The 20,800-nt window shown below is 50.6% G+C and overlaps 1 protein-coding gene and 1 long non-coding RNA gene across 3 annotated transcripts; one reads left to right on the top strand and one right to left on the bottom strand.

The window, feature by feature from the left end:
* The first annotated feature begins 222 nt into the window (after positions 1-222).
* GLIPR2 (GLI pathogenesis related 2) lies at positions 223-20,171 on the top strand. 2 transcript variants are annotated; one of them, XM_005908587.3, is made up of 5 exons: positions 225-374; positions 9,699-9,807; positions 10,158-10,261; positions 12,036-12,113; positions 18,699-20,171. In XM_005908587.3, the coding sequence occupies exons 1-5, from the start codon at positions 362-364 to the stop codon at positions 18,857-18,859; spliced, it is 465 nt and encodes a 154-aa protein (XP_005908649.1). In that variant the 5' UTR covers positions 225-361; the 3' UTR covers positions 18,860-20,171. The 2 variants fall into 2 exon arrangements, with proteins under 2 accessions (XP_014337992.1, XP_005908649.1); XM_014482506.2 differs by lacking the exons at positions 10,158-10,261; positions 12,036-12,113 and having other exon boundaries at positions 223-374.
* LOC138988890 (uncharacterized) lies at positions 13,445-17,174 on the bottom strand. The gene is made up of 2 exons (XR_011465123.1): positions 16,770-17,174; positions 13,445-14,606 (listed from the first exon to the last, which is right to left on the bottom strand). It is a non-coding gene; the product is annotated as an uncharacterized lncRNA (long non-coding RNA).
* Positions 20,172-20,800: the final 629 nt, after the last annotated feature.

Below are 20,800 nucleotides of genomic sequence, written 5' to 3'. Positions count from 1 at the left end.
GTGTAGGAAGCGCGGGCTTCCCTCCTCACCCCCATTCGGTTTCCGGAGAGGGGCAGCTCGGGGCCAGTAGCCTGGGCTCCCGTCCGCACTTGGAGAGCTCTGAGCGGCCCTATGCTGGCAAATTTCTCCGGAGTCGGTGAGAGGCCCGCGCGGCGCCGGGGTGCGGTGCCTCCTCCAGGCAGCCGGCGGGATGACCCCAGGCAACTCCTCCTGCAGCTGCCACTGCCATATAAGGCGGGGGCCGGGCGGCGCCGGGGGAGGGGCTGCAGCCGCCAGGCCTCCTCCTCAGCTCTGAACGGCGCTGGGCCGGGAGGGAGCGCAGCGCAGCGCAGCGGGAGCGGAGCAGCGTGCCGAGCCTGCCATGGGCAAATCAGGTGAGCCCGCCGGGCCAGCAGGACCGGGGTGCGGTGATGGCTCGGGGCTCCGAGGTCCTCTCTGTCACTCTTTCCGAAGCTGGCTGGATCCCCAGGGGCAGTGGGTCGACCACCTCCGCCGGGGCGACGCGGCTCTGGCCGCGCTATGGGACCACAGGGTGCGGGATGGAGGGGCTCACAGAGCTGGCAGTTTCCGGGGCAGCCAGGAAGCCGAGGTGGCCGTCGGGCCACCGGGAGAGAGGGAGCGAAAGCGAGACAGAGGGAGGGTCCTCCTGTCTGCGAGCCAGAGATTGCGTCAGGGAGGGCTTCCAGGCGCTGATGGGATTAGCGCTGAGTCCGGCCAAGGCGTGGCTTTTGCTTTGTTTCAGGACAGGGTTAGAGTTGGAAAAAGCCACAGAACTGTGACAACATCTCTTGATGCAAAGCAGCTTGCCCGGACCAACCCTGCGAAAGACAGCTCTGAGCATCCTTTTCTTCTGTCTTTGTGCCTTCTCCTCTAAGCACCCCCCTCCCACCCCGTGCCAGACTCAGGCTACACAGGAGTACACACAACGGCTTCCCTCTTCTCTGACCTGTCCGCTGCCCAGCCTCACCACCGTGGCTGCCACGGTGAACTTTCTAAAACCCAGATCTCCTCTTGTTATTCCCGAACAACTTCCATCCCATAGTCTGAAAGAGTACACACTCTTCAGCTCTACCGTGGGGCTCTCAGGGGCTGGCCATCACCCCTTTCTTGCCTCTGCACTCAGCTATGGCACTGGATCCTTCCCCTGGGTTCCCCTTCCCAGCGTTCACCACCACCACCACTTTGCCTCTCCCACTTCGGTGAAATTGAAAATCCTCCCCATCCTTCTAGGCTCAACACCTATACTAGTACCGCACCCCGATTCCTGACCTGGTGTCTTCTTCCTTGCAGCCCTCCCAGCTATCAGGTTGGGACTCTACCCAACCAAAAACCTGCTCCCCACCAACTCCTCACTTCTGACAGCCAGGAGCCCTGTCTATCTCAGTATAGTTCGTGCCTCACAGGAGGCTTTTGAATGAAAGATTTTGAACAGAGTTCAAAAGCCCCACTTCATGGAAAGTTGAGGTTGTCAGCCTCAGATGGTTTAAGGTTGGGTCTCTTCCTGAATCTGTCCTCTACTTCTGAGGTACCGGTGTTGGAATAAGTGACTTTCTCTGGCATTGGGCCTAGCCTGCCTTATCTGTAGTGGCAGCTCTGGCTTTCAGCCCTGGCTCTGCTAACCACTTGCTGTGTGATCTTGAGCAAAGCCCTTTCCTTCTCTGTGCCTGTTTCCTCATTTATACAAAGAAGATGGCCGGTATCATCCCCAGGGTCTTTTGCAGACTGGAAAGGTGGCATAGTTATTATGCCGTTGGCTAGTGGGGGGTAGGGGAGAGCATGGCAGATGTGAGAGGACCCTTTGAAATTCCTATCTGGGGAAGTCCCATTCTCTACAGATTAGGAGAAAGTCCACAAATTATCTAAAGCTACATTCTAATCAGTTGTTTCTGGATTCTTTCCTAAGAAACCGTTTTCCAGAACTGCTGAATGCCCATTTTTCTCTGTTCATCCATCCCTCTCTCCCTCCCTCCATTTTTCCTTCCCCCCCTTCATCTTTCCTTCCCTCCCTTGTTCTTCCCTTCCATCATCTGTCAGCTCTGTATCAACCTGCAGACCTAGTGCTGCAGAGGGCATGGCCCCTGCCCTTAGGAGTGTTTGTGTGGATTATGAAATGCATCAGAAAGCTGGTTGGGGGATAGACAGGCACTACACTCTAGCAAGAGGTGGAAAGTGATCCATGCCACAAGACAGGTGCAGGTGAAGAGCAGTGGGAGCTTGTGGTGTGTTGGGGGTGGGGGGTGGATCTCTTTCCCAAGCATCCAGTGAAGATTCTTGGAAGAGATGGTCAGACTCTCGAGTGTCTTGGAACTTTGGACTTTCTCCATGAGACCTGGGGGGCCACTGAAAGGTGTTGATCTAAAAGCTGCGGGACCAGAATTGTTCCAGGGTGGAGGGTGAATCAGATGGAGAGAGAGTGGAGGTAGAGATCAGGGAGAAACTGTTGCAGTTACTCAAGCAAGAGATAACAGAAACATCTAAGGGACTGGAGAAGAAGTGGGGATGGATTTTCAAGATGGTAGCCTCAATAGCACCCCACTCCAGTACTCTTGCCTGGAAAATCCCATGAATGGAGGAGCCTGGTGGGCTGCAGTCCACGGGGTCGCAAAGAGTTGGACACAACTGCATGACTTCACTTTCACTTTTCACTTTCATGCATTGGAGAAGGAAATGGCAACCCACTCCAGTGTTCTTGCCTGGAGAATCCCAGGGACAGGGGAGCCTGGTGGGCTGCCGTCTATGGGGTCGCACAGAGTTGGACACGACTGAAGTGACTTAGCAGCAGCAGCAGCAGCCTCAAGCAGACTTGGTGACTAACTTGTGAATAAGAAGGAAAGGTCAGCGGTGTGAGTCTGGATGCAGGAAAGTGATGACACCTTCTAGGACTGGAGATGCAGAGTCTCCAGGATGGTGGCAGAAAGCAAGTTAGAGCCGGTTCAGGCAGTGTCCGCCCCCTTCCTATCGTTAACCTCCTCAGACCTGGGGACCTTCCAGAATACTGGCCCTTAGCCACATGCATTCTATTCATCTCCTTCCGAAGACTCTGAGCCCCCTGGATAGTATCCGGGTCCCCTAAGGATCTGCAAGAGAAAATTACTTTCCTGGGTTACACAGGCCTAAACTTGTCATTCCAGGCTACCAGCCTGAGACTGTCTGTGCCCAAAGGACAGGCAGCATCACAGACATGCATCCACAGAGGGGCCCTTTGTGGTTCCATAAAGACCTTCGTAAGGAGCTTGCCTCTTCTGGGCCTCAGTTTCCTCATCACTGCATGGGAGCCCATCTCTTTTTAATCTTTAACCTCAGATATACAGCAGAGCTACTGGGGTAGTGGGCATTGCTGGAAAAGTGTCTCATAACCAACACAGCTTAAATTCTGGAAGTCCAGTGTTCAGAGACTCCTAGGTCCAGCCCTGGCCCACATCTTCCTGCTGGGCTTCAGTTTGTAGCTGAGCAGAGAAAAGAAACAGCCTGGGGCTCAGTGGAAGCCTCTAATATGGTCCCTAATAATAGCAATTGCCAATTATTCAGCTTCTACTGTGTGCCAGGCTTGAAGCTGGGTGTTTCATATGTGTTATCAACTTTTATAACAGCCTATGAGGCCCTTATTATCAGCTGAATGGATTTACAGAGATTGAGTACTTTGCCCAAGCTCACACCCTGGACAAACAGATTTGCACCCAGTTCTCTGACTTCCCAGCTGGGTGCTGACCTGTCTGCCACACTGATCATTTGTCACCCTGCTTCTCAGCCTCGACTCCAGCCCTGAAGGACAACCACACACTCTCTATCGCTAAGAATCTTACTGTCCCTCAATCCACATCTCCTAGCCCGAGGTCATCAGAGCAGAAAGACCTCCAGGGACCAAATTATCCAGGAATTTTCTACAGAGCAGGGCCTTCACACCTCTGCAGGGGAAGGCCACGTGGGCAGGTTAGTCCCCACAGTTTTGTTTTCATCTGTTGATTCTAAAGAAAGGTTCAAAAAAGGGTTTCCCTGCTTTGAAGCTATTTTGAAAACCACAGATGTCAGCCTTCCTTCTAACACAGATGAGGAAACAGGGCAGCGTGCTGGCAAGCAGGCCTGGGTGGCGGCGGGCAGGACTGGAGAGAGACCGCCTCTCTGCTGGCAGAACAAGCGCTCTCCCTGCCCTGCCTCCCTCAGTTCTGTGACCATCATCCGCTCACACAGGGGCAGCCTAAGGCATACCCTGGGACATCTTTGTCATTCTCGCTTAGGGACAGAAAGAAGTATGTAAGGTGGAAAGTGTGAGATCCAGGGCAAGGGAGGGACATTTTTGGATCTGAATGTCCAGTGTGGACTCATCGTGTGACCTCAGGCAAGTCACATGTCCTCCCAAAGACCAAAATTTCCTTGTCTATAAAGAAGAATCATGTCCTCAGGCTTCCCCAGTGCTGGTATGAGAATCTCATTCATCTGCTCTTGTGCTCACTTTTTCACTCAGTAAGTACCTGAGCTCAGAGGTACTGAAAAAGGTCATCAAAGACCAGGTTAAATACCAGCAGTCCTGCTCCCATTAAAATCAGGGAGGGGAGTTCCCCACAAAGCCAGGAGGCTAATGGGTCTCTGCCCAACAGTAATGATTTATAGGTGACATTTAGTTGAATTATAGTTTGTTCACTCTGTTCCAGATCTGATCTAAAGCATTTACAAAGATTGATTTATTTAATTCTCACAACAACCCTGTGAGGTAGATACTGTTATCCCCATTTTGTGTATGGAAGAAATGAGGCACAGAGTGATTTAGCAACTTTACCAAGATCACACAGCTAATAAAAGGCAGAGCTGGGATTTACCTCTTGAATTTCCTGGAACCCAGGCTGAAAAAGCTACCCATCTGGAACTCATTCTTTTTATTTTTTTAAATCAACTTTTTATTCTTTCCTTCCTGATAAACTAGCAAAACCAGCTTTGCCCCAAAGGCTTTCTAGCCTCTTGCCAAGGGACAGAAGGGGCCTGTTCATAATTCCTGCTCTGGCCCCTGCCGGTCCTGGGCCTCTTTGATGCGGAGTTGGGAGAGGGCTGAGAAATGAGTCAGCTGGGCTCTGGGAGGCCAGAAGAGGACGAATGCTGAGGGAGGGGCCTGTTTCAGCCAACAGTTGTGAGGGAGGAGAGGCACGGACCTCCTCAGAGTCTATTCCATAGTTAGAAGCTCTGCCCTAAGGACCTTTGAGAGCCCCTACCCAAGACGCCTTTGTCTTCCACCTAGCAGAGATGCCCTGGCCTGCCACCACCCCTTGGCCGCAGGAGCCAGGCCCAGGCAGACCCTTCCAGCAGCTCTGACCTTAAGCCCCAGTTGTGCCCCCTGGAGCTTCTACTCCAGAGCCCCTGGCTTTCCTCTGGGACGACTTGGGCAGGTCTGTCTACAAAGGGCTTAGCACAGAGGAGGCTCTTGAGAAATCTTAGTTCTTTTCTTCTCTTCCCTCTTCCTCCTCTTTCTCCTCAAAGATTTGAAGGCAGCTGTCAACCTCACTGGGACTGATGCTCCTCCTGGGTCTGGTGGCCCCCTTTTCTCAGTGATTTCCTCTGTCTGGTGACCCTTGGAGTGGGCTGGGGTTCAGGGCGGGGTTCCCCTCCTCATGGGCCTACCCCTAGACCATCTGTGGGAATGTGGACAGAGTATGTTCTTGAGCCTGTTTCCTCATCCAAAAAATGGGTACAATGGTGAAAGCTCCAGCAAAGGTGGTGAAAAGTAAATCAGATGATGCACAGGCCTGGCACCCAGAAATGGTTGGCCAACAAGCAAAAGGAAGGCCCTCCCTCATTCCAGGCTGGTACCCTAGGGCTGTATGACCTCTCTGAGCCTCAGTTTGTGAGCGTGTGTGCTCAGTCGCATCTGACTCTTTGTGACCCCCCTGGACTGTATGTAGCCCACCAGGCTCCTCGGTCCATGGGATTCTCCACGCAGGAATACTGGAGTAGGTTGCCATGCCCTCCTCTAGGGATCTTTCCAACCCAGGGATCTAACCCACGTCTCCTGTGGTTCCTGCATTGGCACATGGACTTTTTTTTTTTTTTAATTGCTAAGCCACCTGGGAATGCTCTTTTGCCCTCCTACAAAATGAAGCCATAACCCTCCCTCCCCCATCGTGGGATGGCTCTGAGGTCTCTCCCTGCCTGATGTGGGGATGGGTGGGTTTTCTTTGAGGCCTCTTTTTCTGATGTTTATCTGTCCTCAGGTCTTTTTACAGAAGTGGGTGTGTCTCTTGCTGGGTGTGGTCACTGGGAGGTATCTTGCCTCCGTGGGGCTCGGTTCTGCTCAGAGGGGCCACCTGGGCTGGGACTGGCTGCTGTGGTGGGAGGGAACCCCTGCGTCAGCCAGGGGTGTGGTTATAGGGCCCCCAGTCTTTCCAGTCAGTGGCAGGGAGAGAGGGCGACCCTGCTGACTCCTTCCTAGAAACCCTGGTGCTGGAACTTTCACTACTTTCAGTACTTCCCGCGTTCTGGGAATGCAGTGACCTAGTTTTTAGCAGCCTTATATGTCCCTCTCTGCCAAGGAGACGTCAGGGCCTGAGCAGTCCAGGGTCCATTGTATCACACAGGGCTATCTTTAAACTGGCTTTGCCTTAGTGACCCACCCATTCCCCTTAACTCCACCTCTTTCTCACAGCACAATTTATACCAGACCCCTGCAATCCTGGCCCTTTCTGCACCTTTGCCTCCTCCTCATCTCTTCCAGGGAGCCCTCCCTGATACATCCGTGGTCACCACTGCCCGTGCCACTCAGTCCCATGCTTCTCTCATGGTGTCCCACCGTGGCCTGCCTGGTACATAGAGCTGGAAGGGACTGCAGGACGGGCCTAGCCAGGCCTGCCACTCAGAGCCCCTCTGCTACTTTGTGTGCATCCACACTCGCCCTCGCGTGTACACACACACTGAACTCCTGGAAGTCCGGGGTCAGTCGGTCATCTTGCCTCCTCTCACCCTCACCCTCAGGATAGGAAGTGACTTAAAAGTCATCTGACTGGGCCTCTGTTGCCTGAATTCCTCTGAGAGGCATCACCTGCTTGTATGCCCTCGTGCTGGAGAGCTCACTACCATGTGAGGTAGCACATTCAGTCTTCAGAAAGCTTTGATGGAGACAGAGATCTTTCTTAGGCTGAGCTGAAATCTGTCATCCTGCCTTTCCACCCACTGTTCCCAACTTTGCCCGGTGGGGCCCCAGAATTCAGCAGGGCCCTGTCCTGCATCTTCCAAAGTCTGATCTTCTCTAGTTCTTGCTACCATCCCTTATGAGACCACATATCCAGCCCCTTCTTCACCTCATCACCACCTCTGTACACACTTCAGACTGTCACTGACTCTAATGCAAGGTGGGGGCTGGGCTGGGTGAAGAATTGCAGCTGGACACTGGCTTGTGCAGGGCAAGCAGCACATCGCCCAGGAGCCCATGGATTTCTGGCCACCATGCCACCCTGGTGACTCCTTAGCGTCCTGTTAGTGAGGCTCCAGTGTGGTTCCCATAAGTTGCTGTGATTCCTGCCACTTCCACCTGAGATATTCTTTAAAAGCCTCTGTGACTCCATTATCCAGAGTAACATGTGAAACCCCAATTTTTTCTCTAATATTTATTTGTCTGTGCTGAGTCTTAGTTGTGACACATGAGATCTTTAGTTGTGGCATGTGGGTTCTGTTCCCTGACCACTGCACATTGGGAGTGCCAAATCTTAGCCACTGGAGCACTACGGAGGTCCCCCAAAATCTTTTTTTTAATTCTGGTAAAAATCACATGACAGAATTCACCATCTTGACCACTTTTTTAGGACTTTTTCATCTTGCAGATCTGAAACTCTGTACTCATTCAACAGCACCTTCCCTCTCAGTGGGCCTCCTGGCCACAGAGGCCTGAGGACTTTAGGTGGTAGCTCCACCCTCTGCCTTATGACTTGTTACCATGGCCATGGTTTTCACCTACATGCCTTTGTCACAGCATCTCCCCATCTCTGCCTGTCAATCCAGACCTCCCAGATCCTGGCATTTGGCACCCTTTTCCCACCCTGTCCCACTCCCCATTACTATGACCAGACCCCACCAGACTGCCCCACCAGTTCCCAGAGTGTGGAGGTTGTGACCACTTGCCCACCACTGGCATGGCCTGCAGTTTCCTTCCCTCTCCTGGTCAGTGTCTAGCCCAAAGCTCTGGAGGGCAAGCCCTGGGTCTTCTTCCCTCAAGTCCCCTAGCGACCCAATGGGATTCAATCTGAAGGCCCGGGAGACTTGAGGGATCTGGCTGAGGGAGGGGAAGAGGACCCCTGCTGGTTAATCTCCATGGCCTCTGGAGGAAAAGACCGCAGAGGAGGAGAAAGGTGGCTGGTGATGGTGACTTGGGCCAGTGGATGGAGGGAGGCTTCTCTCATCCTCTGGTTTATACCCTCTGCCCACAGCAGGCTTCAGGGACAGGCTCCTGCCAGAGGGGACTAGCTCAGTTCTATGGACCCCCCTGTGGCCCTCACACATAACTCAACCATTTCCATGGTGATGGCAGGGGGTCCTCCCAGACTCCTAAGGCTGAGGTCAGCACATTCAGAGTCTTAGCCTAACCAGCTCCTGTTCAGACATCTGCGGGGCCTCAAATCAGGCCTAACCATGTTAGGCTGCTTTTCTCCAAGTTCCTCTTGAACTGTGCTCACTTGCACCTTGACCCTGCCACACTGTTGGCTGTTGTTTTCAAGACTCTGTCCCTTCTGGGTATGAGCTCTTTGAGGGAAGGACATAGCTAACTTGTCCGAACCTCTGGCGTATGGTATGGGACTTGGCACAGCGGACACACTCGGAGAGCAGATGAACAGATAGATGAGTTGGGGTTGGATGGATGATAGATGGGTGATTGGATGCTGCTACTTACATCATGAATCAATAGGTGGATGGATGAGAGATGGATGGAGAATGTGGGATAGATGAAGTTCCATTTCAGATTCGAATTGATATGACCTCTGTCCACTACTGACCTGGCCTACCTTTGACTTCACCACTTCTCCCCTCCCAGTTCCAGCCCCATTGGTTTTGCCCCTTCTGAGGTTGTGACCCAGTTGGGTACACCTTCCTTCACCTGCTGAGCCAGCTGAACACACCCCGCCCTGCCCCCCCCCCACCCCCACAGCATTCTTTCCCACACTCTCCCCTCTCTCCACTTCCTGATGCTGTCCTGCCCTGGTCAGTCCTCCTCTCTCCATCTGTCCCTCTGTCTTGGGGCAGTGCAGGTACCCCTGCACTCCAGCCAGGCCTGTTCTCTCTGAGCTCCCTACTCCAGCCCTTCCCAGTCCTCCCCCTAGCATGCACCATAGGTCCCATCTGAGATATCCAGTCTCCTTCACACATTTTCTTTCAGATGTTCTGCTCTTCCCTGTCCAGCACCCCTCTCTCCATCTGCTCTGCGCCTCCAGCCCATCCTCCACTCAGCAGCCAGCAAGGTCTTCCAGAAACAGAGGTCTCCTTAGCTCACCTCCCTTCCCTCAGTCAGTCACTTCCCATTGTCATGAATAAAGACCCAGATACCTTACATGGCCCATGGGGCCCTACACAGTCCTGGGGGTGTTGGTGTGCAGAGATTGGGGCAGCAAGCCTGGCCCTGTGGCCTCAGGTCTGAGCTGGGCCATGCTCTGAAGCCTGCAGGGTACTTTCCTACTTCCTGTGGCTCTTTTCTCCTCACTGAGATGGTCTCCATCTTGAACTCCTTGCAGCCTCCAAGCAGTTTAACGACGAGGTCCTGAAGGCCCACAATGAGTACCGGAAGCAGCATGGTGTCCCCCCACTGAAGCTCTGCAAGAAGCTCAACCGGGAGGCTCAGCAGTGAGTGCCCCCCAGTGCCCAAGGCCCTTCATGGTGCTGCTGCTGCCGCAGTCATGGATGGGCGCTAGGATGCAGGAGAGATGTGGGCTTGGGGGGCAAACACAGCCATACTTGAATAGCCCCTCTGCCATTTACCTAGGTGGGTCCCATTGTTCCTCTGAGCCTTAGTTTGCTCCTCTGTAAAGTGGAACTGGAGCAGGGGCTTAGAAGCGATGCAGGTGTGATGTTCCTGATTGCCTCCGCGAGCCTCAGGGCAGGGACGGAAGCTCAGCCACGCTAGGTTAGGGCTCCTACTTTTGAGGCTTCCCCAGGCTGTACGCACTCTAAGGAAGCACCGTGGACTCCTGCAGGTATTCAGAGGCCCTGGCCAGCACGAGGATCCTCAAGCACAGCCCAGAGTCCAGTCGTGGCCAGTGTGGAGAGAACTTGGCATGGGCATCCTACGATCAGACAGGTGGGTCATTTCTCAGCCCCCCACCCACTGCCTGAGCCGGGCCTGGGACATCCAGTGTTCAGGCTCCTCCTGGCCCCAGTGCCCTCATAATGCCCCCATGATGCCGCTACCTGCCCAGAAAGGGGAAAGAACCCCAGAGCTCTCTATCTGCCCCCAGGGGCTGACTGCAGTTCACCACAAGGGCTCCAGGGGCCAGCTCAGGGCCAGGCCTGTGCGGGGTGCCAGGGACACAGAGATGAGTCAGACTGCCCGCCCCCGCACTCCCTTGAAAAGAACTCCCAGCTGAGAGTGGGGGCGGGGGAAAGACTGTTTGTGTGCTGAGTCTCAGCCTGACCCTGTGGGCACTGCAGCATCCCCAGTTACAGAAGAATTTTACTTTCCTCATGTTCTGCTAAAAGTCTTTTCAGTGCTCGTGTATTAACTGTTTTCATGAGAAAAGTGCAATAGAGCTTTTTTCCATGTTGGACAAAGTAATAATAACGGGAAAGGCAATTCCTCACCCAAGGTCACAGCCTGGATGGTGATCCCACCACACTGACCAAACATTGTGGAGCTTCCTGGCTCTGACAGGGCTGGCGTGGCTTTTTAGGAAAAATGCTGGAGAGAGCCACCTCGCGCTCTGACCGCCTCCCTCCCCTGCAGGAGAATGACTGTTCCCTCCCTGGCCTCACATTCCTGGGGGTTCCCCAGGGAGGCCCTGGACAGCCTCTATGTTTCCAGGCAGAGCTCTCCACGAGAAGCATGGGCCTGCCCCTGAGGAGGGTGGAGCCCAAGGCCCGCAGACCCTCCCCAGGCTCAGGCTGTGGGCCTGGATGGGGAGAAGGGAGGGGGGCGGGAAAGAGCCAGCAGGAGATGAGGCTCCCTCCCAGCCTCACGATGGCTCCCCGTGGAGCCTTGAGCAAGTCTGCTACCCTTCCTGGCTCTAGTGTCCCCATCCCTACAGAGAGGGGTTGGGTGGGTGGTCTCTAGGGCAGCAGTTTCCCATCTTGGCTGGACCCTGATCTCTCCTCCAGAGACACTGATACAATCAGTATCAGGCATCAGTAATTTTGAAAAACTTCCCACTGCTCTCAGAGGCCCTGCCACTCCAGGTGTGGTCCATGGATCAGCCACATCACCTGGAAATGTGTTAGCAGTGCAGACTCAAGGCTCTACCTAGATCTGCCGGAGTCCAAAGCTGCGTTTTAACAAAAGCTCCAGGTGATTCGTGCACTTGTTAAAGTTCAAGACTTACTGCCCTGAGGCCCAAGGCTCCTAGCTCCCTGGCCCTGAGTTCAGCTGCTCCCAGGGGAATCCTGTGACCAGTGGATGCTCCAGGAGAGGGCCCTTCTGCCTGCAGCAGAGACCCTGGCCCACCAGCCCAATTACACGTCCTCCTGTGGATGTTTCAGGAGCAAGAGTTGTGGTGGGATGAGGGCAGAGTCTCCGGAAAGCTCACAGCATTGTTAGAAGCCCTTGGAGTATGTTGCATTCAGGCCTGTTGTATAGAGGCCCAGAACTGGGCAGGCTTTGCCCAGAATTGCACAGCGAATTGGTTGCAGGGCAGGGACACGATGCAGGTCCCCTGACCTCAGGTCAGGGCTCTTCCCAACCCCCAAGAAGGCCCTCCCTTCAGCCTGGATGTGCTCACGGGCAAGAGTCCCCATGTCAGCCCGTTGGTGCTTCATGAAATGTCTGATTGAGGGATGGGTGCTTCGGGGCTAATGGGAGATGGAAGGAATAGGGAGTCGGTTAATTTTGCTGCTGAGTTGTCAGCAGGGTCTTCTCCTTACAGGAAAGGAGGTAGCTGATAGATGGTACAGTGAGATCAAGAACTACAACTTTCAGCAGCCTGGCTTCACCTCTGGGACAGGTGAGTGATGTGGACACAGCAGTGACCTGGCCCGGGGTGGGGTTGTAGTCTGGGTCTGACTACAGAGGAACTAACCCCCTAAAAATCAATCACTTTCCTTCTGTTTTACTTCCATATTTCTCTGGTTTGACTTTGCCCAGAGGGCAAAACCATCCCCACCTCTTCGAAAACACACACATACACACACATACACACACACGTAACACACTCCTCCATCCAAGAGCACCCAAGCTGCCGGTTCCTGCCCCAGTCATCTTCAGATGACTGGAGTGTGGCATGAACAGGCTGTGGACTGTAAAAGCTGCTGAGTGTGTCTTTTCAGGAGTGGTACCTCAGCACTTGTCATCTGTCATCCTACTTCTGGGCCTGCTCTCCAGGAGCCAGAGTATTCTAAGACCTTCTCTGTTCATGCTGCTCTTCTGATTAAACTGCCAGTGGCTTCCTGGGGCCATCAGGAAAACTGCTGAGCCACTGACTCTTGCCCTGGTCTTAACACCCTCCTCCCTCCTGCCCTCACATCCTCCCCCCAGCCCCTCCCCACAACGTCCCAGTATTCTCCCTTCTCCTTTACACACTAGTCTGTGGTTCAGGTGAGCTTGGAATGCAGAGATTTTTGGATCTAGTCTCAGCTCTGGCACTATGAGTTGCATGACCTTGGGTCAGCACCCTGTCCTTCCCTGACCCCAAGGGAGAGGCCCAAGGTGGTGGCCTCTATGGGATGTTCTGAGAGCTGGGATTTAGACACAGGGAGCCGGCCATGGGACCATCCAGACTTTCCCATGGACCTCCATGTGAGCAGCGAATGGTTAGCCTACCAAAGCCCTGGGCAGCCGCTCTGGGTTCCCCCTGCTCCTCACAGGCCTCACCAGGCTCGTCTTTCCTCAGAACTGACTCACGTCCACCCAGGGCCCAGGATGGTTTCAAAGGAGCTGGGAGTTCCTCTGACCAGAAGGCACCAGAGGAACTGAACAGAGGATTCTCTGTCCATCCTGCTATTCCTCTACCCAACCCCATCCCACCCATGGGTGGAGACACTTACAGCCTCCCACCCTCTGCAGGACTCTTCAGAAGCAGGAAGTGACATGTTCCCAGAGCCAGTCACCATTTCCTGTGGTTTGCGCTTACCCTTTGGGGCAGGGGTTCTTGCAATCGTGTGGGTAGAGATAGCAGCATCTGAACCGAGGCGTTTCCTCTCAGTCCTGTGGGGCAGGACCAGGAGGCTGCAGCCAGGCCCTGGGAGAGAACTGCTGGTTCTGTGGTAATTAGATTTGAGAGGTGAAGCAGGAACAATGACAACCTCCTAACAGTGATTAACAATGTGTAGGCAGAACTTGGTCTTCTTTTCATAAAGATCAATGTCCAGAAGATGTTTTATTTCATCCTGTGAGCAAGATTCACGAGCAATCACACATGTGTCAGAGCAAGTTATTGGTGTCGCTCGTGTGTACATGCCACTTGATAGTAAAAAGCGTCTCCACCTCCACGGCCACGTGACCTGCAATACCTTTTGGAGGTGGGACTTTATTCCACCCATTTTGCAGAGGAGGAAGCTGAGGCCCAGAAAGAGGAAAAGACTTCTCTTTACCTTCTATCTTCAATCTGATGCTTTTTCCATGGTCCCTGCTGCAAGGTAGGAATCTCTCAAGTGTCAGAGCTGGGGATTGGTCTCAACTTTCCATGATCACTGACCCTCTGTCTTGTCTGTTATCCTACATCTCCCATCCCTCAAGAGGAAAAGCCTAGAGCCAACAGCCCCTACTCCATCCCAGGCACCAGTGGGCAGTGCATGGGGTCACACAGAGCCTGACCCTTGGACAGAAGCACAGCTTTGGGTGGTGATAGAAGCGGGGGTTTTACAAGACTCTTAAAGATGCTCAGGCCTGTCCCCCCTGCGTCAGCCACCCCTGGAGCTGCTTCTCACTGCATCATGGTTCAGGGAGTCCTTGACCTGGGCCCAGGTTGTAGGTGAAAGAGCCTTCAAAATATCCCTGACCCCACCCTTCCCCTACCCAGGTCAAAGTCTTGTGATGAAGGACACAATTCGGTTTCTGCTGAGTAGAGAGAAATAGCTTCTTGCAGTTCCTTTATTTTGTTTGTTTGTTTTTTTAATGCATAGGCTTGTTGACTTATTCTGAATAAGTAATACGATATATGACATGAGATTTGCAAGCTGTATAAGGTGGAAAGTCTTCCTTCCATCCCTGACTTCCAGCGCTCTGCCTCCCAACCAGTAATACCAGTTTCTGTGTATCCTTTAGAGTCATTCGAACCAACATTTGTGGTTTTCCCTTTTGTTATTCTCTGGTGTCAGGTAGATGATCTCTTTCACACTTGCTTTCTTCACACAGCAGGTTGACAGAGATTGTATCATATCAATTGGGAAAGAGCTTTCTCTTTTATTCTCTTGCAAGGATATACTGTAACTTATTTAATGTGTTTTTCAGACGTATATTCTGGAAAGTTTGGGTCCATAGCAGGAAAGAGGATGTGATCCTTTTGGGAAAAAAAAGAAAAAGAAGGAAGCTGTTAGTAATTTAGGGTTAGAAACCAGTGTGTATCTGATGGTTGCTAAGGAAGTTGTGTCCTCTCTAATTCATCTCTAAATACCCAGGCTTAATTATCTGTGTGCAGACTGAAACCTCCAAAGTCAGAGGAAAGATGACTTAGTTTTATCTGTTTGGAAAGGGCTTCCATGGACATTCATACTGCTAGTGTGCACGTGTGCAGTAGTGCTAGACACCCTGCTGCTAGGGCGTCTGTAATCATTTTCTTGGCAACCAGTGGATAAATGGCAGCTCTTCCTTGTCTGGGTGATGGAGACAGTGGGTAGGTCAGTGGCCAGAGCATGTGGTCTCTTGGAGAAAAGGCTTGTGGGCAAAAGGGTGTGAGCCTTAATGAAAAAACAGTCTATAGAAGCAGTGACACCTGGCAAAGCTGCTGAAGAGCTGGAGATGAAAGAAATGTGATTAAAAGTTTAAGGACCAAGGATGAATTGGAAAATAGTGCTTCCTCTTTTCTGAGATGAGACTCAGGGTGTATTGAGCAACAGTTAACATGAGCTTAAGGGTAAATGGTCAGGATGCATAACTGTAGTTAATGTTTCCTTTTAATTCTTGTTTTGATTAGATCACAGCAGCCCCGGAGGTTAGTGTTTATGTTTGGTTGTTTTCACAAAGAATTTAGTAATCACAAATCTTTTAGAGATGTAGACAAAGAAATAATGCCTAAATTTTAAAATTATAAAAATGAGGACTTCCCTGCTCGTCCAGTGGCTAAGATTCTGAGCTCCCAATGCAAAGGGCCCAGGTTCCCTGTTCAAGGAACTGGATCCCACATGTTCCAACTAAGACCCAGTGAAGCCAATAAAAATAATAAATAAAATTTTTAAATTATAAAAATAGAGTTCATCTACAGGAGAAAACCAGTTTAATCAATGAATGTTGATTTAGTCCTTATCAAATACAAGACACAGTGGGGAACTTCATCTCTTCCCTGACTGGAGAGTGTGGACACCAGCCCTGTCTCCTTCCCTCCTTCCTTTACTTCATTGTGTGGTGAAACACACTTAACATAAATTTACCATTTTAACCATTTTGTATAATTTTTTAAAATTTTGTTTGCTTTGCTTTTGGCTGTGGTGTGTCTTCCTTGCCACACGGGCCTTTCTCTAGTTGCAGCGCGGGGGCTGCTCTCCAGCTGGATACACAGGCTTCTCATCACAGCGGCTTCTCTTGTTGTGAAGCACAGGCTCAGCAGTTGTGGTGCGCGGGCTTAATTGCTCCAAGGCATGTGGGATCTTTCCTGACCAGGGATCAAACCCACATCTCCTGCATTGGCAGGCGGATTCTTTACCACTGAGCCACCAGGGAAGCCCCATTTTAACCATTTTTGAGCACACGGTTCACTGGGATTAAGTACAGGCATATTGTTGTGCGGCTGTCACCACCGTCCATCTCCTGAACATTGTCATCATTCCAAATTGAAACTCTGAACCCATTAAACAATAACGCCTATCCCTTCCTAACACCCCCTGCCCAAGCCTTGGTAACGACTATTCTACTTTTCTCCACGAATTTGACTATTCTACTTATATAACAACATTGTTTATCCATGGGCAGTGTTTTCTTTCCCCCTTTTAGCTATTATGAATAATATGAACATTGGTGTGCAAATATTGAATCCCTGCTTTTTGTTCTTTTGGGTGTATGCCTAGAAGTGGAATCATCGGATCGTATGGTAATTCTATATTTAATTATTTTAGGAACTGCCATACTGTCTCCCACAGTGGCTGCACCATTTTACATTTTCATCAGCAAAGCAAAAGGGTTCCAACTTCTCCCCATCATCCCCATCAACAAATAACATGTTATTTTTTTTAAAAAATAATATCCATCTTAATGAGTATAAAGTGGTTACCCTCTTTCTTAACCACCCAGTGGGAAGCTTAGCTACTCTGATCACAATTTTTCTCCTTCTTCCTTCCCTCTGTCTCTTCCTTTCTTCATCAGATATTAATTAAGCATCTACTGTGTACCAAGCCCACTGGTCAAGAAGACAAATATGGTGCCTGCTCTCAAAAAGGAAACATAATCTCTTCAGGGTTGTTTTTAGAAAATGAATGCCATACTGTGACATGGAAGTAAATATCCCACTGACCTGTCAAAGGATCTCTCTGAAATCTTCAGCAGTAAAGGTGGAAAGGATGAACTCCTGATCTCTGCTCCCAGGAGATGAGAATTTATGGTCATTGAGCAAAGAGTACATTACAGCATCAGTTCTTTGACGCCAAAACAAGAGCAGAGTTAGAGGCTAAGCTATGTTAGCAGCTGGAAAAGACCAGTGAGTGCGGGGCAGGCAGCCTGGGCAGTGAGAGAATGATGCTGGGAAGCTTCAGCAGCCACAGAAGTATCTGGAGGGGCCAGCAATAGCTTGAGAAGGAACTTAGCTATGTGGCTGAGAGCAGAGGAAACTGAAGGAGGCTCTAACTTGTCTGGGTCTCAAAGAGCTCAAAACATACAAGGCCTGCACTTTCAGTGACGGCAGAACTTAGTCCAAGTTGGTTCTTCCATATGCTTTCATTGATTCATTCATTCATTCATTCCACAAAGTTTTATTTCACATTCCATGTGTCAGGCTGTGCCAAGTACTGCACATACTTTCATAAATAAATCAGTTTGGTTCCTGCCCATATGGGGCTCATAGCCTAGTGAAGGGGCCAAGTGCTTCGCAAGTAATCAAACAAATATATCACTGCAAATGGTAAGAATGCTGTGAGAGGGGAAACAGTACAGTAAGGCCATCTTGAGAGGGAGGTGTTCAGGAAATAAGAGTGACTGAGAAAGACCTCTCTGAACAAGTGGCATCTGGGCCAAGACCTAAGGGATAAGAAAACACTGGTCATCAGACGAGCATTGCATACAGTGGCCAGTGCGTGCAAGGGCTCCATAGTAAGAAATATCCGGATGTGTTCAAGGGATGGAAAGGAGGCCACTGGACCAAAGCATTCAGTTTCATTTTAGGTGCAACTAGAAGCAATGGAAGGATTTTTAAGTAGAGAAGTAAACAGATATGATCTATGTCTCAAAATGATCACTCTGGCTACATCAATGGAAAGTAAATTGAGGAAGCAAGGGTGGATGCTGGAGAGTCAGGCGAAGGCTATCACAGTGATGCAAGTGAGAAAAGTTCATGCTTGAGACCATGGTTTTGGGAATGAAAGGACTAGAGATGTATTTTGAAGTTAGATTCTTCAGGATTGAATGAGTGTTTGTGGGGAAATGAAGGTGAAGGAGGAATGCAGAGCAACCCTGAGGATTGTGTGCACAGAGGTACTGGTCATGGAAACGGGAGAGACCAAAATCAAGAGTGAGGTTTGGGTAGGTTACATTTGAGATGCCTGTGAGTCATCCCAGTGGAAATGTCAAGTAAGTAGTTGTGTTTGGAACACAGAGGAGAGATTTGGGCTGGACAAAGATATTTGAGAGCCAAGGAAAGATGAAATTGTCTGAAGAGGGCAACAGGAAAAGAGAGCCCAGGACTGAACCTTGGGAAATGCAGGTCCTCCAGTATTCACAAGTGAGATGGAAGAGGAGGAGGAAGAGAGTGATGTGGGGTGAATGCCAAGAGAGGAAACCAAAAGAGGAGAGTCCTTTGAAAGGGGCAGGAATCTATTCTATTAATGTTCCTGAGATGTCAAGTAAGATGAGGACAACCAGTGACCACTGGGAAGGAACACAGAGATCGTTGGTGACCTTGAAAGTGTGGTTTGGGGCGAGGGGTAGAAGTAGGTGCCAGGTAGGGTGACCTTCTAATTGTTGGGGTCACTGGGCTTTGCCATAATCTCTAGGAGACCATGAAACTTTTGAGCATTGGATAGTGAGATGAGTAGGGTCTATCTGGCTGATTGAGAGCACCCAATGTGTTAGAAAATTAGTCAGTGTCTTGTGTCTCCTTCTGATTGGCAGTTGAAGATCAAGCTTCCCCCCGCATGGCAGAATGGTGCAGGAGTTTAAGAGTCCCTTGGAACACCATTCTCCAGGCTTTGCTAACTAGCCTGTTTCCCTCTCCCCATGCCTGTTCCTACAGGACACTTCACAGCCATGGTATGGAAGAATACAAAGAAGATGGGAGTGGGGAAGGCATCTGCAAGTGACGGGTCCTCTTTTGTGGTGGCCAGATACTTCCCAGCAGGGAATGTCGTCAACCAGGGCTTCTTTGAGGAAAATGTCCTGCCTCCAAAGAAGTAATTTGTCCAGTGGAATGGGAAGGTGGCAGACTCAAGAACTTGGATATGAAGTGCCTAGAACAACAAAACTCAGCTGTGTGCCTGTCCCTGTGGGTGTGTGTGCTTGTGTGTGTGATGCTGAGTCTCTTGCACACACACTTGGTTAGACACTTGTGCATGAAATCATTCTCATCAAAGAAATGAGCATACAAAGCCTTTATCTCGATGAGTCCCTAAGCTGCAATTATTTGGACTTTGAGGGGAAAAATTCAATTTTTAAACTTTTTAAAAAATTTTTAAAGCAAACTTTTTTTGTACCTTACTTATATCCATCCCTAATCCCTGGACTTTCTGTATTCCAACTGTTTGTGATGCTGAGAAAGTGAAGTTCATCTTATGGGACCTTCATGCATTGTAATCTACTTTTGGTAGATATTTAAGAATATTAAACCCTCATTTAAATGTGACAAAAATACAGCTTTAAACATGTCAATACAAAGCAGTTTCCATCCGAAATACAGGGTAGGCAGGGACTCCATTTCACGGAATTACTGAGATTTCTCAGTTGTAAGACATGATGTCATCTGCACGCCTCCTGGAATTCTCTAGTGGGATTGCCAAAGAACAAATGGAGAAAAAAGCTTGACTTCCTTGCATTTTTCTATCTTCCACCACCCTTGGCCCACCCTCTTTTTCTAAAGATCCTCTGGCATTTCAGAGCTCTCTATGCCGCCCCTCCACCACCACCTTGGTTTCTGGGGAGCAGCGCTAGGCCTGCAACTCACCCATCCCCCACTCTGCCTGGTGGCCCGGGGCCTGTTCTGAGAGAAAGCCCCTCACTCTGCCTGGGCTCTTGGCCAAGCAGCCTTGGATGATGAAGTCAGTGAGCACGGGGGTGAGGGTGAGCTCACTCAGAGTCCCCAGAGGAAGCCCTCCAGCCTGTGCCCTCCCCCCACACAGGGTGGGAGCCCCAGCCTTTCCTGGCAGCTGTGACTGCAGCTGCGCTGCTGCTCCTCCAGGAATGTGTCACAGGCCCAAGTGTTCCAAAGAGATATCCCATGCGGGGGCTTAGAGGCGCTAACTTAGCTCTGCATTTTGCCTCAAACTATACAAAGTCCTCTAAAATCAGGACTCCATGTGGTCCAGGTGGGAAAGGCCAAGCTGTGAGTCCCTGAAATCATGACATCTCCAGGTAGTGAGATAGCAGGGCTGGGAGTCTGTGCGGGCCAGTCTTTGAGACGTGCTTCCTGAAGGTCTCTGTTGTGAACACAGGCTTCTGCTGTGCCCTTCATCTCACCCAGGGACAGCAATAAAATCTTTAGTGTAATATCTTACTCCCATATGATTCATGCCTGATTCTTAAGGTTTTCTTTGGTATGAACTATTTTTAAAATCTTTTATCAAGTTTGTTATAATATTGCTTCTGGGTTTTTTGTTTTATGTTTTTGGCCCCAAGGCATATGGGATGTTAGTTCCCTGATCAGGGATCAAACCCACATCCCCTGCATTGGAAGGTGAAGTCTTAACCACCAGGGAAGTTGCTCATGCCTGATTCTTAACCAGTAACTAAGGTAATCAATAACTCTGAGTTCCCATCTTAGGTAACTCAAGATTCTGAATACCTCCAACCCCTCCCCTGTAGACTTGTTTTGAGTCACGTGACCTACTGTCACATAGCTGACAGGACTAGAGTGGACATGTGATTCATGGCAGCCAATCCCTAGCCTGGCCATGGACCAGGAATTTGAGCTAAGAAATACAGAGAGAATTGACCAGTGGAACTGAAAAAATAAGGATGCCATGAGTTTGAATTAAGACCATGGCAAGTCAAAGCTATGTGTAAGCCCAGTTATGAGTTGGAAATATATGGAAGTGAGAAAGCCAGTTGTTAGAGGTATAAAACTGGTGGAAAGACAGGAAGACTCTTATCCTTTCCAGTTCCAGGCCAAATCTATGTTTAAAA

This window comes from Bos mutus, chromosome 8 (genome assembly GCF_027580195.1).
Source record: "Bos mutus isolate GX-2022 chromosome 8, NWIPB_WYAK_1.1, whole genome shotgun sequence".
NCBI classification, from domain to species: domain Eukaryota; kingdom Metazoa; phylum Chordata; class Mammalia; order Artiodactyla; family Bovidae; genus Bos; species Bos mutus.
This window is presented reverse-complemented; position numbering and strand designations above follow the sequence as displayed.